At 38.3% G+C, this 16953-nt stretch overlaps 2 protein-coding genes across 2 annotated transcripts; both read left to right on the top strand.

The window, feature by feature from the left end:
* Positions 1–144: 144 nt before the first annotated feature.
* On the top strand, positions 145–7803 carry rangap1b (Ran GTPase activating protein 1b). The gene is made up of 16 exons (XM_079596002.1): positions 145–291; positions 804–928; positions 1022–1149; positions 1228–1287; positions 1378–1557; positions 1724–1858; positions 4122–4280; positions 4379–4492; positions 4611–4710; positions 6154–6238; positions 6367–6511; positions 6623–6724; positions 6821–6923; positions 7246–7328; positions 7418–7542; positions 7661–7803. The coding sequence occupies exons 2-16, from the start codon at positions 817–819 to the stop codon at positions 7737–7739; spliced, it is 1710 nt and encodes a 569-aa protein (XP_079452128.1). The 5' UTR covers positions 145–291; positions 804–816; the 3' UTR covers positions 7740–7803.
* A 982-nt stretch (positions 7804–8785) lies between these two features.
* Positions 8786–16940, top strand: chadlb (chondroadherin-like b). Its single transcript, XM_079595895.1, is given in 9 exon segments — positions 8786–8951; positions 9772–9937; positions 10042–10236; positions 10321–10622; positions 12546–13047; positions 13973–14492; positions 14495–14649; positions 14723–14889; positions 16593–16940. Coding segments are annotated over 9 exon segments (2289 nt in total). The 5' UTR covers positions 8786–8922; the 3' UTR covers positions 16846–16940.
* The last annotated feature ends 13 nt before the right edge of the window (positions 16941–16953 follow it).

Below are 16953 nucleotides of genomic sequence, written 5' to 3'. Positions count from 1 at the left end.
CAGAAAACATACAAACACACATTTAAGTTACGTCGGTGTTTGTGTTAAATCCCCTAGTTTAGACATACAATTTTTTTAAATAATAATAATAATATTTCAGTACGGTGCAGTAATTTCATAACAGGCAAAAAGTCGTAACAGGACGGTTGGAGCTTTTATTATGTAAGAACGTGACACCGGCACTTTCAAAGAACTGCCGCCTCCATGTGCCTCCTGTTGTGATGGTTCTGTTTTTCTCTAGTTAGGCTAGTTACCTGCTCTCCTCCGTTAATAACTGAGCCCAGGTGTAAGGTAAATATTAGTATTAGTATATTATTCTAAGTATAACACTTCAATATGATTTTATTTTTAGATTTAATTAAGGTTGCTGCGCTTTAATGGCTAGTTTGAGGTAATGCATGAGATTAAAGCTAGGTAGCTAATTCTCTGAGCTAGCCAGCCTGAGCGGTGTGTATCAGCCAGTGTACATAATATTAGCACGTTAACTGTGTGGGACAAAGTGAGCTCAGCATCATCTGTTTGGGGTTTATCGAGATTTAAGTTGCAACAGCCAATTGTAAAATTAACGGTTTCATCGTTTATATTCGAATTAACGTTATATGTATAGTGACAGGCTAGCATATTGAGCTAATGTTACATTCCTGTTAACGAGTTTAAAAAGTGTGGATGTAATTATATGTATTCATAAATACACATGCTTGTGAGATCTAGCAGTTGTATTAAGTGTAGTGTAACTTTATATGTTGGTGCTATTTTTGTGATACCTGTTCATGTTTGAATAACTTTAATATTATTACATAAAGCAAAGGGAACGCAATGGCCTCTGGAGATATTGCTCAGATTACAGAGGCTCTGGCCAAGACTCATGTTGGAGAAGTGGAATTAAGTTATAAGGGACGAGGGCTGAAGTTGGACAATGCTGAGTCGGGTGAGTAAACCTCTCTGTTAGCAAATGTTTCCATTCGCCATGTCTCAGTGCATCAACACTCATCATTTTCCCTCCTTTTCTGTGATGTTGCAGTGAAAGAGATGGTGAAGGAGATTGAACAGTGTCAGGGTTTGCAGTCCCTCAGATTAGAGGGAAACACGCTGGGGGTTGAAGCAGCACAGGCCATTTCCAAGGCTCTTGAAGCTAAAAGTGAATTGGAGGTACTTTTTAATTTGCTATTAGACAATTTCACTCTGATGTGCTATTTGCTGTATTTAATCTTAATTTTTTTCTAAAAGCAATGTCATTGGAGTGACATGTTCACGGGTCGCCTTCGCTCTGAAATTCCACCTGCTCTGGTAAGAAAATATGATTTAAAAAAAAGTTACGTTTTATGTAATTGCTATGAGTAAATATCTTATTTCCAACATTTGATTAAAATCCTCTAGAAATCATTGGGCAATGCTTTGATGACATCAGGGGCCAGACTGACTCAGCTGGACTTGAGCGACAATGCTTTCGGCCCTGATGGTGTAAAGGGAATTGAAAGCCTCCTGAAGAGCCCTGTGTGCTACACCTTACGTGAGCTCAGGCTTAATAATTGTGGCATGGGCATTGGAGGTGGGATGGTAAGTTTAGGCTGAGATTAACTCAGATGCTGAGATGTAACTTTTTAAAGACAAACTTGTCATCCTTTGTTTATGTTAGTGAGATGTTTTTAACATGTCAAATCTTTTTGAAAGTCATGGAAAAGAGGGAGTATGTGATTATAATCATTGATGTATTTTCTTAAAGGTCCTGGCTTCTGCATTGACTGAATGCTTTAAGCAATCTAGTGCAGCTGGCTCCCCTCTGAAGTTAAAAGTCTTCATAGCTGGACGTAATCGTTTGGAGAATAATGGTGCCACTGCACTTGCCAAAGCATTTAAGGTAATGAGACAATGTTTATTGTTTATATATATATTAGGGGTGTAACGATACACATATTCGTATTGAACCGTTCTGTACGAGGATTTCTGTTCGGTACGCATTACAAACTGAACGATTCGGTGCGACCAAAATTTTGTTAGCAGTCGCACTGACACGACAACGTTGCCCAACAAGCGGAACGAAACTGCGCTACTCATTATTTCGTGCTTCACGGACCGTTTATCAGTTTCACCAATGTCAGTGCAGCGCGTCAGCGTGAGCCGATCTTGATTAAACGACACTGTTACTACACAGTGCTAAGAAATCCAGTAAAGAAAGCATTTGAATTCGCCACTGAAGTAATAACATCGCTACGAGATCTAGTGAAAAGCATTCAAATTTCTCCGTTATTAACCGTAGATCTCTATTAGATCAAACAGCGCTGACGTGGAAACCAGGAGAAACATTGTGCCGTGAATGAACTAGTTATAGGCTTTAAGTCCACAAATCAGCAACATTCACCATGGATTTAATGTAGTAACACTAACTGTAACCATGGAAGTTTGGCAGGAATAGTGAAATGCTTTCAAGTAATTCACACATCTTTTTCCAGCACTTAAAAACTCAAATATTATCATATAATGTTATTTTTAATGTGATGACCAACACATTATTTGTTCATCCTTCAAAGATTACCCCCATTTATAAAACTAAAAGTTTCAAGATGTAGGAAAACTCCCCCTTTCTTTAAAATAATATATATTTTTTTAATAAATTAAAAATCAAAGAAAATTTATCTGGCATTTCTTTCTTTTTACTGTATCGAAAACATACCGAACCGTGACACCAATGTGTCGTATCGTATCGAACCGAACCGTACACACACACACACACACACACACACACAGTCACACACAGAGAGAGGGTTTGGACAAAGTAATGTTAACACCCATTGTTTTAGGGGTTAATGTTGCAATTATCATTTGTTTACAATTTGTTAGTATACCGTACATTGTCCAGGTTGCATGCCTTTGTAGTACAAGTTGTGTTTGGCTGTGGATAGTACAATAAATTGGTGAAATGGGTGACGTGTCAGACAGAGGACAAATTGTGAGAGCCCATTTAGCAGATATATCTGTAACGTTAACGGCCCAATTGATTGGTGTTTCAAGAGCAACAGTATCCATAATTAAAACAACGTATACAAACCGTATACAGGACCGTCGAACACTAAGAAGGATTGTTTGCAAACAATACAGAACTACTGCAGCAAAAGTGACAGCAGAACACAATCTCTATCTTAAAGACCTTGTTTCCATAATAACAGTCCGCAAAGAACTTCACATGGTCAACATCTATGGAAGAGCTGCAATTGCTAAACCTTTAATCACAAAAAGATGGTGTCACGATCATAAAACCTGGACAGCAGAAGACTAGAAATGACTGATGAATCATCATTAATATTATTCCCAACAGAAGGCCATGTTTATGTATAGAGAACCCCCAAGGAACCGTAGAACTCGGGCTGTCTGGTTCTAACGGTCAAACATGGGGGTGGATCTGTGATCACTTTTGCAGCCATATCTTGGTATTCGGCTGGCCCCATCATTATTACCAGCAAGGATTTGGTGGTCAGGTGCATCCTATGGTCCAAATGTTGTTTCCAAACAATGATGCCATTTTTCAAGATAATAGTGCAGCCGTACACACACAGCCAGAACAGTTCAGTCTTGGTTTTAGGAGCACCAGAATGAACTTCATCTGCCCTGGCCAGCTCAATCACCTGACTTCATTATCATCTAACCACTATGGGCAGTTTTAGAGAGACAAGTGAGAAGCAGAATCTCCTCCAACCTCTCAGAAGCAACTGGAAGATGTTCTGCTTGACGAATGATTCAACATTCAGTTGGAAACTATTCAAAAGTTGGAAGCTGTATTATAGGCAAATGGTGGTCCAGAGATATTACCTATTTCGCTGGTGTTCACATTTTGTCCAACCCATGTGCGTGCGTGTGTGTGTGTGTATATGTCTCTCTCAAGAGAGAGTGAGTGTGTGTGTGTGTATATATATATATATATATATATATATATATATATATATATATATATATATATATATATATATATATAAAACAGCTACTGAAAATTCAGCTTTGCTATCATAGGAATAAAGTTTTTAATAAAATTGTAAAATATATCATAATTGTTGGAATATTTCATAATATTACTGTACATTACACCCTGTGTAATAAAATAAGCGTTTTATTTGTTCTATTTTTCACAGGTGTTAGGCAGTCTTGAGGAGGTCCATATGCCACAGAATGGAATCAACCATCCTGGTATCACAGCTTTAGCCGCCGCCATGAAGCACAACCCAAACCTCCAGGTCCTCAACCTCAATGACAACACTTTTACTAAGAGAGGATCGATAGCCATGGCAGAGGTATGTTGTGCAATGTCTCTTCACCATGTACATTTTTTTTTTTATATGGCTAGAACAGGTGTTCATTATTGGCTGTGCGTGATTTCTTCCATTTTCAGGGCATTAGGCACCTCCGTTGTCTTAAGGTCATCAATTTTGGGGACTGTCTGGTACGCTCAGAAGGTGCTATTGCTATAGCAGGGGCCCTTAGAGAGGGGCTGCCATTTCTCAGGGTAGGTTAATCCATAATACCAACATTCGATCTTGATAAAACGCACAAAACACTTCCTTTCAATTACTCAACATCTTAGTGTTTTTGTAATAGGCATTCTAAACAAATCTCTTGTGTAGGAGCTGAATTTGTCATTTGGAGAGATTTGCGAAGCTGGGGCCTTGGTAGTTGCAAAGGCTGTTCAGGGCAAAGCTGATCTGGAGAAACTGGACCTGAATGGTAAAGTATTTTTTGCTGTCACAGTATTGAATTACTACATAAATAGACCTGAACAGAAACAGTTTTTTTCACTCCCTTTAACCCCTTAAAATTGAACAAGAGAATTTTTGCAGTCAACTATTAATACCCCTATTTTAACAAACCTGGAGTAACAAGCCTGCAGTTCATACAGGCAGGTTAAAAAAACATACTTTACTGAAACATGCTGCAAAAATTATCTGGACCATTTAAATGCTTTTATTTCAAAGGGGTGGTAAAATGCCCTTTTCACAAGATGTAAAATAAATCTCTGATGTCCCTAGAGTGTGTGTGGGAAGTTTTAGCACAAAATACCCCACAGATATTTTGATATAGCATGTTAAAGTTGTCACTTTTTGAGGGTTTGCAAAAACACACCGTTTTGTGCCTGGCCTTTTAAATGCATATGAGCTGCTGCAGAGGGCGGGGTTTCAAGAGCTTTTGTGTGTGTGTGTGTAGCTGCGATTACCTCACGCAGACACACTAAAATGACAGAAACTGTTCTGCCTTTAATGTTAAAACGGAATCAGACAAAGATGGAGAGAATGCAACAGGACGTCTCTGAATGGTTAGTTGATGAATTTATGTTGCTGATGTGGAGTTAACTATCTTCAATTAGGATATTCTGTTATGGTAATCTATAGATAGCTCGTATAGGAACTGGTTTGAGATGCACACAGAGTGACTTTCTATTGCATGTGAAAATTTGGATGCTAAAGTTTGAGCTGACTCACAAATGTACACTTGTACAACATCTTTTCCTCTTCTCAACATGGACTGTGTGTTCCCGGGAGTGGGGTTTATGTACATTTTAGGGTTGCTGATGTCACTAACCCCGGAGGAATGCCGTGTAGTCCCTACCAGCCGTTTGTTGTAGTCCTTTTCTTTAGAAGCAAATATCTTCCATTGCTTTGAACTTTGAGCGTTGTAACTTTGCAGATGTTGTTTATGCTCAAACAGCAACATTACACACTAACTAAAGTTAGAAAAGTGAAATCATACTCAACCACTCGTTTTGTTGTTTTTCTGAACAAGTCTGGACCGTAGTTTGTGTTGCTTTCACATTCAGTCAAATCACATCACAGTTTTGTTGCAACCAAACGAGGGACAAGCCTTACAAATTTGCTCTCGCTACAAATACTGATACTTGCATTGGATGGCTGTTGTTTTCTATGTATATTGGGTCTGTACCTATTCAAATAAACCATTAATAAACTCAGACCACCTCCTACAGGTAGTCTGGTTCAGTACCACCACTTTTTATATGAACATGCTCTGTTTCGAGCTAAACTGCCAGTGTGAAACCCCCCTTAATAACAACGCAACCTTGCATAGTTTAAATAGTTTCTCTGTTCTGTTGAATTCATTGTGGTGTCAAAGTCAGTTATTCTGTGGTAAGTTGATCTTGTCTGGGTGCTTGTTTAGGAAACTGCTTTGGAGAGGACGGCTGTGAGGCTCTCAGGGAAGCGATGGAGAGCATGAACATGGAAGAGCTGCTGGGCTCGCTCAGGTATATATCTGGGTGTTTGTGAAAAATGTAGCTTATTTGTCATGTGCAAATAAATTGAAGGCAAATGCATGTGTACTATATTTGAAATATTTTCACACTGAGAGTAATGAAAGATGTGATTAATGCAGTGATGATGAAGGAGAGCCTGATGAAGATGATGAGGAGGAGGAGGATGATGATGATGAGGAGGAGGACGACGACGAGGAGGAGGGGAAAGAAGATGATATAGAGGAAAATGGTGTCAATGGAACAAAAGATATCATTGAAGAAAAGGTGATCCTAGCAAACATCTGCATCCCTGAATGAACCGCTAAACCTGATGTGTGTCAATAGCTGCTAATCTATTTTACATTTGGCAAACCACTGATTTTTACTTGTCCACAGGAAAAGCCTCACTGCAGTTCTGAGTTTGCATCCTTCCTCATCTCCCCGTCGGCTGAGAAACTGATGTCCTTTGGAGCCAAAAGGATCCAGCTCATTGATCAGGTACGGTGTTGAATTGTAAGGTCCAACTGTACATCAGAACAGTTTAACTTGTTCTACAACCGCCTGAAATCATTTTCTTTTTTGCTTTTTTCTTAGGTTGATGTTTCAGATGCTAGTAAGGTGTCCGAAGTTTTTCTCAAGACCTCCTCGGTATATGAAGATGAACCGGATGTAAAGCAAGCTGTTTTTGAGACCACTGGTATGAGCAACGTATTTACTACCATTGAAGTAAACATTTAATAGGATGAAAATACTGCCATCATTTACTCATCCTCATGTCATTCCAATTACTTTTCTTTTGCGGTGCACAAAACAAGATATTTTGAAGAACGTTGTTAACCAAACAGTTTAAGTGACCATTGACTTCCAATTGTAAGGGGGAACAAAATCTCAAAATATCTCTTATGCTCCACAGAAGAAAGAAAATCATACAGTTTTGGAAAAACATGAGGGTGAGCGCTTGTTACTGGAAATGTTGAATGCCATTGTTTTTAAAATCAGCCCTTCATCTTGTTGCATAGATGCCCTGTTGAGGAAAGCCTTTTCCAACTCTCAGTCTTCTAGTTTGATCTTTTCGCTGATAGTGAACCTGGGACTTTTAAAGGTACCACGCGCTCTGACGTGATGTTCAGTTTTTCGTGCATTTCTCCCCATTTTGTCGGTGGTGTGAATTGCTGCTGATTTCTTTTCCAGAGTGAAGATAAAAAGATAAAGAAGGTATCTGTACTGCCTGGACACTTGCTCGCTCTGGAGCACGCAGCTGCACAGGAGTTTTTCCCAGCGGATCAGGCTGGCATTCTGGAAGCATTTGTGTCACGGTTAGTTTGTGTTCAACATAGGATTTATGTCTCTTGTTGCATTTTTCTGACCACCGATTATTATTATTACTGTAATAATAATGATACTTTAAGCTTTTGTATTTGTTTTGTTTTCCAGAAATGGCAAAGTCTTAGAATCCTGCTCCAGTGCCAGAGATGCTCTCAAGACCACATTGGTGAAAAGGACCTCTGCTTAAATCTTAACCCCCAATACAGAGCCACTGGAATTACTTAATACGGGTTAAATAATAATAATAATAAAGAAGCTGGATAGGATACATGAAACTCTCTAAACTAATGACCTAGTTTATCTTTGGTCAGACCATTCTGGAACAATTTTGGCATTGGGATCTCAGACAACTGCAAAGTACAGTGATAACTAGTGCCTCATGATGACTAAACTGAATTTCTTTACAGAAGAACTGTAGACAGTTGGAGTAGCTTTGAAGAGTGTTGTGTTCTTATGTCTCTTTTTAGAAATACTATGTCTATTTTTATACATAAAAGGGAAAATAGGGGGGGAAAGGCACTGGATGATAATTAGGGCTTAATTATCGCTTAAACCTGAAATGATTATAATGTTATAGCTGTGAAATTTCTGAACATTGATTATAAAGCATGTTCACTCTCTCATGCCTTTGATTAGATGTGCCATATTGTGAAATATTGGTGGTGGAATTTGTTTAAAACCAAATTCAAGTATAAACAGTCTTTGGATTGAAGTGAAGAAAGCAGTGAAAGTGAAGTAAACATGGTTGGACATTAGTATATTTAATACTACAACTGGTATGCACTGAATATTATATTTGTAACATTCCAATTTGTTGATATTAAAAAAAAAATCTTGAGAAAAATCTTGTCGTCTGTGTTTGTATAATGTTCCAATTTTTCAAATTTAAACCCGTTATTCAAGCGGTAACAGATGTCTTGATTGTAAAGTCCTGTAGGTCAGCTCTCACTCCATTGCCCTTTTACGCAACGCCTGAGTAACACGAATGCCCCGAGTTCACTGAGCCTTGAGGACTTCGGCAAACCTGTCGGGCGATTTTCTCAGTATCTTGGTTCTGAAAGGAATATAGGTGTTGAAGCCTTTGCAGGGAACCTTCTCTCCTCCAGCGGTTTATTTATGGGAGACTGAGAACAGTGCGCGTCTTTGTGTGCAGCACAGCAGCGGTCTGAAGTCTCTTGAGACTCAACGAGCATATTTCGCATTTGAAAATCAGTTTCTCGGCTGCTTCGTTCGCGCTGCACCTTTTCTCTTTAAAGAAACTAAACGTTTTTTATGATTTTCTCTGCATTTGTTCAAGATTTTATTTTATAAGTAGACTATTGTTTATGACTGAGGCCTATCATAACTTTTCATTTAATGGATATTAGCTAATGGATGAGGATTCATTCTTACCGACAAGGTGACGAATATTTGAAGACTTTATTGCTTTTTCAGAGTAAGTTGTTGAATGTGTTATTCTTGTAAAATATATTATTGTACATTTAAAATTAGAATCGACTTCAATTTGCTGAGACTAAACAGCAGAAACATTCTCTTCAAACTAAATTGAATCGTTCATGCCCAATAGCAAGGAAGATCACAGCGGGGTAAGTTGTCACACGGAAAACCTGTCTTAAAACAGTTTATTAAAATGTTTTCAAATAAGTGTAAACACTAAAACAAGTTGATAACAACGCTGATCTATAAATAGATTTTAATCAAATTAGGCTAGCATTTAAAAAAAACTTACCCGTGCCAAATTGTATCATACAGTTTTAGTTAGTTTGTTTTACATTATCTCTATGCGTCTATTGTATTCACTTGTTTACACTTATTGTTAAAAAAAAAAAATCACAAAATGACAAATTTAAAATATAATGTTGCTGCTAGAAAACACACCTTGTACACAACATATACTTTTGACTCAAAATCTTAGACATGGCTATTATGACAGAATCTGCTTGTCAGATTTGACATTGGAGTTTGCTCCTAAAGTGCTTATTTTGACATTCAGTTGTGAGGCATTGAAGGAGCTGCATTCAACCATAAATTATATGAATGCCTCCAATCCAGCCAGTTTAAACATACCAGCGGAGCTCAACACACCAAATTTGGCAAACTAATCCGGCAAAATTTAAATTAATCTGGCTGAGGGTTTTTCTTACAAAGTAATCTGAAAACTCAAAAAGCTAATGAATAAGTTCTTTTAGATGTTGTAAATCTCCTTTTGTTTTACACAGAAAGATGTATAGCCTTCCCACGTTGCTGGTTATAATATTGTTTGCCCTGAAGATCCATACAGTGCAGCCAGGCAAATGCCCAACGTTCTGTATCTGTGACAACATCCAGCTCACGGTTGCTTGTGTCAACAAGAATCTCACTGAGGTTCCACCTACCATTGATGAGGTAATCTGTGCACCACCGTCCGTGATCACTAGTGCATTTATTTTTGCTGTATTTCTTTAAAATGACTTGCATTGTTTTTATGCTCTGTTCTGTATATCTCCAAGATAACAGTGAAACTGGACCTGAGAGGAAATGAACTGCAGGAGCTTCCTACAGGGGCGTTCACACACACACCTTACCTCACCCACCTGTCCCTGCAGAACAGCAACATCCAAAGAGTTCGGGAAGGAGCCTTCCGCAGACTTGGCCGGCTGGTCTTTCTTAACCTGGCCAACAACAAGATTGAGATCTTGTACCAGGTAAGACATGATGGATTGGCCTTTGTAGCTGTAACCTGGACAATCTTTGCATGCATCTTATAATTTTCTCTCCTTACAATCCAGGAGTCATTTGATGGGCTTTCCTCACTGAAGCAGCTGATTATTGACCGAAATAGAGTGGAGGAGATCCAGCCTGGGGCTTTTTCACAGCTTGGCCTTCTCAACCTCCTCTCCCTCACACACAACCAATTGGTGTACATTCCTAACATGGCATTCCAGGGTGTGCAGAACATCAAATGGCTACGTCTCAGTCACAATTCCCTCAATTATCTGGCTACAGAGGCGTTTGCTGGGCTCTTCACTCTTACTCGTTTGAGCCTGGATAACAATGCACTGCAGTTCTTTCCCACTGAGACAATGACACGGTGAGCTTCAAGAAACATTCTGGGTTTAATAGTTATTGCATTAGGTGTCTTGAACTAACAATGAAGTGCAATCATCTGGACTAAATGGAGAAGCCATGTGTAACAAACTAAGTCCACTCTATGATTTAATACCTCGTAGAACCACCTTTTTTAGCAGCAATAACTTAAAGTAATAATTTTCAATATGACTTTATCAGTCTCACATCGTTGTGGAGGAATTTTTCCCGCTCTTCTTTACAACGTTGCTTTAGTTTATTGAGGTTTGTGGGCATCTATCATTTAAATTGGGTTGAGGTCTGGACTTTGACTGGGCCAGTGAAACACCTTGATTCTTCTCTTTTTCAGCCGTTCTGTTGAAGATTTGCTGTTGTGCTTTGGATCATTGTCCTGTTGCATTTTCAATTTCAGCCAAGCTTTAGCTGTCGGACAGATGGCCTCACATTTTACTCTAGAATACTTTGGTATACAGAGGAGTTCATGGTTGATTTAAAGACTGCAAGGTGCCCCAGTTTGTGGTTACAAAACCAGCAATCCACCACCGTGCTTGACCGTTGGTATGAGGTTTTTGTACTGATGTGCTGTGTTTGGTTTTCGCCAAATGTGGCACTGTGCATTATGGCCAAACATCTCCACTTCTCGTCTGTCCAAGGGACATTGTTCCAAAATTATTTTAGTTTGTTTAGATGCAACTTTGCAAACCTAAGCCGTGCTGCCATATGCTTTAGAGAGAAGAGGCTTTCTCCTGGTCACCCTTCCAAACAAGGCAGTCGTGGCCTAATGGTTTGAGTGTCGAACGTCAGATTTGAGCAAGGCACATAACTCCCATTCCCTCCCTGGGGGCCGCAGCAAAATGGCTGCCCACTGTTCTGGGTGTGTGTGTCCATGGTTTGTATTGTGTGTGTGTGTGTGTGTGTGTGTGTGTGTGTGTGTGTGTGTGTGTGTGTTTGTGTGTTCACTACTTCTAATATGTGTGCACTAACTTAAGTGGGTTAAGTGCATAGAAAAAATTCACAGTATGAGTTACAATACTTGGCCTTCACATGTCACTTTCACTTAAACAAGCCATACTTGTTCAGTCTTTGTCTAATTGTACTGTCATGAACTTTAACATTTAACATGTTAACTGAGACCTGAAGAGTCTGATATGTAGCTCATGGGTTTTTGCAGTATCTCTGATCAGTGCACGGTCTGGCCTTTGGGTGAATTTGCTGGGACGTCCACTCTTGGGAAGATTGGCAACTACCTTAAAGGATTAGTTCACTTTTAAAATGAAAATTGTGTCGTCATATACTCACCCTTAAGTTGTTTCAAACCTGTATGAATTTATTTCCTCTGCTGAACACAAAGGAAGCTATTTAGAAGAATGTCAGTAACCAGACAGTTTTTGGTTCCCATTGACTTCCATAGTATATATTTTTTTCCTTATATGGTAGTCAATGGGAACCAAAAACTGTCTGGTTACTGACATTCTTCTAAATATCTTCCTTTGTGTTCAGCAGAGGAAAGAAATTCTAATCCTTTAAATGTTCTCCACTTGTGAATAATCTTCTTCACTGTAGAATGATGGACTTCAGATTGTTTGGAAATGGCCTTGTAACCCTTCCTAGAATTGCTTTTTTAAGATCATTGCTGATGGGATTGTGTTAACCCTCAACTGAATGCTTCAGACCACCAAACTGCCAAAACGCCTACTTTTACAGAGTTGGTCATGCTTGCTGATGATCAGTTAAGGCATTTAATTAGCCGCGTCTGACTGCTACTCACCCTCTTAACCCCTATGGAGGAAGTAAGGGTGTACTTAGTTTGTCAGTAACAATTGAGCATTATATTATATATATAAATCTGTTTTAAAAAACTTATTTTAAAAGCAGAGCATTATTTCTTGCTCTCATTTTACTCATTATTTTCTTTCCTTCTCTCCAGACTTCCAGAAGTAACTCGCTTAGAGCTAAGCTACAACCCCATGACCTACCTTGGAGAGGAGTCTGTATCTATGCCCAAGCTCACTCACCTCCTCCTGGATCACAACTCCCTGCAAGATTTTTCAAATGCAGCTATCCTGCTCTCTCCTCGTCTAGCTCATCTGGACCTAAGCCATAACCAGCTGCGCGTCCTGCAGCCAATGGCCCCCGGCTCTCCCAAACTGACTCGCATCAATCTGGCAGGCAACCCCATCTACTGCAGCTGCTACATGCGGCCTCTGCGCGAGTGGGCGATACGGGAGCGCGTTCGCCTGGGTGGTACATGTGGAGGTCCTGCACATCTGTCCGATGAGAATCTGGAAGCGGTACAGCCAGTTGATTTGCGCTGTCAAAGCCAGGAGGCCATGTTGAGGGCTGAGCTGGAGGAGCAGAGAAGACTGCCTACACTGCCTACAACCCCACCCCCAGATAAAGTCAAATGCCCAGCCAACTGTGAATGTGAGGTGAGCGAAAACATACTGGGGTTAATGCAAAAATATGTTAGGTTTTAGGTTAAAAAAAAAAGGTTTTAGGTCAGTGACATGACCTATGACTACATGACTTACCCCCCCCCCCCAATTCATTTATTCAAAATATTTTAAAAATGCAGTTCACATATTCAATGACTTGACTGCACCTCGTTTGTGATATATGTTTTTAATTGCTGAATTTAAATTATTTTTGCTATTTTTTGGGGGGCATAAAATAAAAAAAAATCTGCCTGATACAACTGTCCTGATATCAAAATGAAGAAAAAAAAACTAATTAAAAGAATAAAATTCTTGAAAGAAAAATGTTATAGTAGGAAGGAAGCATCTATATAGCGCTTTTATTTTGTACTGTTGTACACCCAACACACATTTTCAAGGTAAGAAAGATATGTCATCACTTACTGTTTCATGGTTACAACATATGACATTTTTGAGTAATTAAACTGAAAATGTTCTTGAAAATAATAAAATCATTTTTGATAAAATCAATAAAAAAATAAAGTCCTATGAAACCAACATGAAGACAATGAACATTCCTATTAAATTGGCACTTTTAATTTAAAATGTCTATCTTAAACGCTAGTATTCAGGGTTATTATAAAACATTTTTATTATTTAAAAAATAAAATAAACAAACTGAAATAAAATACAAAAAAAACATTTTATTTATAATTTCCGTTTATTACTAGTACTAAAATAACAAAAATAAATTAACTAAAAGCTAAAACTTTATGTAGACATCTAAAAAGTCAAAAACTTTAACTAAAAATAAAAAAAAACAAATGTGAAAATATAAAATAAAATCTAATTCAAAATATTAACAACAACTATAATAGTATTACAATGATTCTAAAATAACACTGACATACATTGTCATTGACCCTCATACATTTTGTAGGCTGAAAACCACCACTCTTCTTGCGAAAACAAAGGCCACACCAAGATCCCTCGTGGGTTTTCACCAGACACACGCTTGCTGGACTTGCGGGGCAACCATTTCCACTACATCACAGCGAACAGTTTCCCAGGCGTTGCAAAAGTCATTTCCCTTCATTTGCAACGCTGCAAGATCCATGAGGTAGAAGATGGGGCTTTCAATGGTATGAAGAGTCTAGTCTACCTCTACCTCTCAGAAAATGAGCTTACTTCATTGAGTCCCGAGGCGTTTAAGGGGTTGACCCGCCTCACTTACCTCCATCTGGAAAAGAATCGTTTCACCCAGTTCCCCAAAGGAGCATTCAAGCTGTTGCCTGGTCTGCTGGCTCTGCACATGGAGGACAATGATATTGCTAAACTGGAAGCAGGACTCCTGACCGGCGCTGAGAAACTGAGGGGCCTCTATCTCACTTCCAACGCCATCACAGCGATTGCTCCTAGGGCCTTTGATCCTGCACCTGACTTGGATACTCTTCATCTAGGCAGCAGGAGGTTCCAAGTGAGGCATTTTCTAAAGCCAGCAGCCTAGCAGAGCTTAATCTCTCTCGTAACCCTATTCGCTGGATCGGAGCAGGAGGTTTTCAGTCAATCGCTGCCACACTTAAACATCTTTACCTTAATCATATGGGTTTAGAAAAGGTAAGGACAAAACCATTTCTAATGCTACAACATGAACGCCAAATTCGGTTTAAATCTCTCTTTCCTTTTGAAGGTATCTAAAGATTCTCTGGCAGGACTGGGGTCTGGTCTGCGGAGTCTGTTTCTTGAAGGGAACCAGCTTGAGGAGCTGCCGAACTTGAGTCCACTCACAGGACTCGAGGTCATAAACTTGGCAGAGAATCCACTGCTCTGTGATTGTCCACTGCTGCCTCTTCGCAAGTGAGTTTTGCTTGGTAAATGTACACTACCGTTCAAAATTAAGGGGTCACTTAGTACCTTTAATTAACATAGATGCATTTTAGTGATCAAAAGAAATATAAATGCAAAATACATTTATATACTTTTTTTTTTTTTTTTTTACTTTCTATTCATCCTGAAAAAAAATCCACAAGAATATTAAAGCAGCAAAACTGTTTTCAACATTGATAACACATTTTTTCCCCCAATTCAGCATATTAAGAGTGATTTTTGTAGGATCATGAGACACTGAAGACTGAAATAATGGCTTCTAAAAATTCAGCTTTGCCATCAAAGGAATATGTAAAATATTTTAAATAAGTTTATTTTTAAATATGTAAATATGTGATGCAAGCTTTTCTCTCAAAAACACAAAAAAGACAGAGGTGAGAAAACAGCGGTTAAGAAAGCATCTGATTGTAGCTATGTGGATGCTTGCACAAGGTCTGCACTTCGGCCCTATAGTCACGGCGTGTTAATTTATATACCACTGTACATAATATATTGCTTTAAAGCAGGCTTTACAGTATTATACATGAAAAAAAAGTCAATGTTGCTTTCAATTAAAACTATAAAGCAGCTCTCCACTTTGTTCATGTTTTTAATTGCATATAACCTCAACGGACTAAAGTCAGAGCCCCAGCGCACACATACCTATTATGTAATCGCCATGAACCAATGGTAGTTTGAAGGTTTTTACCAGCCAGAGCAAAGTTTGCTTTGGCAAGTTGTTTCTACCTCCCAAAACAAACTTCAATCAAACTTTGTTTTAGCCTGATTTTGTTGTAAATGTCATCACACCTGTTTGTTCTTCGATTATGCTTGATATACACTACCAGTCAAAAGTTTTGGATCGGTAAGATTTTTAGTGTTTTTAAAAGAAGTCTCTTCTAACCAAGTCTGCATTTATTTGATTAAAAAAAACAAAAAGTAATATTGTAGAAAATATTATGACAATTTTAAATAGTTTTCTATTTTAATATATTTTCAAATATAATTTATTTCTGTGATCAAAGCAGAATTTTCAGAATCATTACTCTAGTCTTCAGTGTCACATGATCCTTCAGAAATAATTATAAGCAGATTTGATTCTTTGATGAATAGAAAGTTCAAAAGAACAGCATTTATTTGAAATAGAATCTTTTGTAACATTATAAATGTCTTTATTGTCACTTTTGATCAATTTAATTCATCCTTGATGAATAAAAGTATTGATTTATTTTTCTTCCCCCCCAAAATAAAATAAAAATTCTTACTGACCCCAAACTTTTGAAAGGTAGTGTTTAATGTTACAAAAGCTTTTTATTTCAGATAAATGCTGTTCTTTTAAGCTCTATTCATCAAAGAATCCTGAAATGAAAATGTAAATGACTTTTCAACATTGATAATAATGAGAAATGTTTCTTGAGCATCAAATCATGAAATTAGAAGAGTAATGATGCTAAAAAGTCAGCTTTGATCACAGGAATAAATTACACTTTACTTTATATTCACATAGAAAACAGCTGTTTTAAATTGTAATATTTCACAATATTACTGTTTTTGTTGCTGTTGGTGAGCAGAAGAGACTTCTTTTGAAAACATTACAACATTTTCCAATTCAAAACTTTTGACTGGTAGTGTATATCGGGGCTTTTACTTCAATATGATCCATATGACCCTTCTGTTGTTCCTTCTGCTTCTAGGTGGATTGAGCAGGTGAATCTGAAAGTCAGAGCCACCTGTGGCTACCCTCCAGAACTCAGAGGTCTATGGGTCAAAGACGTCCATATTTTTAAGAGCTGCCCAGGGGAAAAGCCTCCTCCTCAGCACCCCAAACCAACTAAGGCCACAACGACTGAACCTGCGCTAATCAGTCCTCCAAAAGTCATTAATATAGTTAGAGCCAAAGGCAAAAGTGCAAAACCTAAAACCGTGCAGAAAAGGAAGTCAGTGTGATCCTGCTGTATTTACACTGCGGTTATTGATTTAAATAAACAAAACCCTATTTTAAACTAAGTTTACATCAGTGAGGGTGCTCGTTTATTTATGTCTGTTTAGAGTGTA

The sequence above is a fragment of the Phoxinus phoxinus genome (genome assembly GCF_949152265.1).
Source record: "Phoxinus phoxinus genome assembly, chromosome: 21".
In the NCBI taxonomy this organism is placed as follows: Eukaryota; Metazoa; Chordata; class Actinopteri; order Cypriniformes; family Leuciscidae; genus Phoxinus; species Phoxinus phoxinus.
Note: the sequence above shows the minus strand (reverse complement) of the source record. Positions and strands in the feature narration are given on the sequence as shown.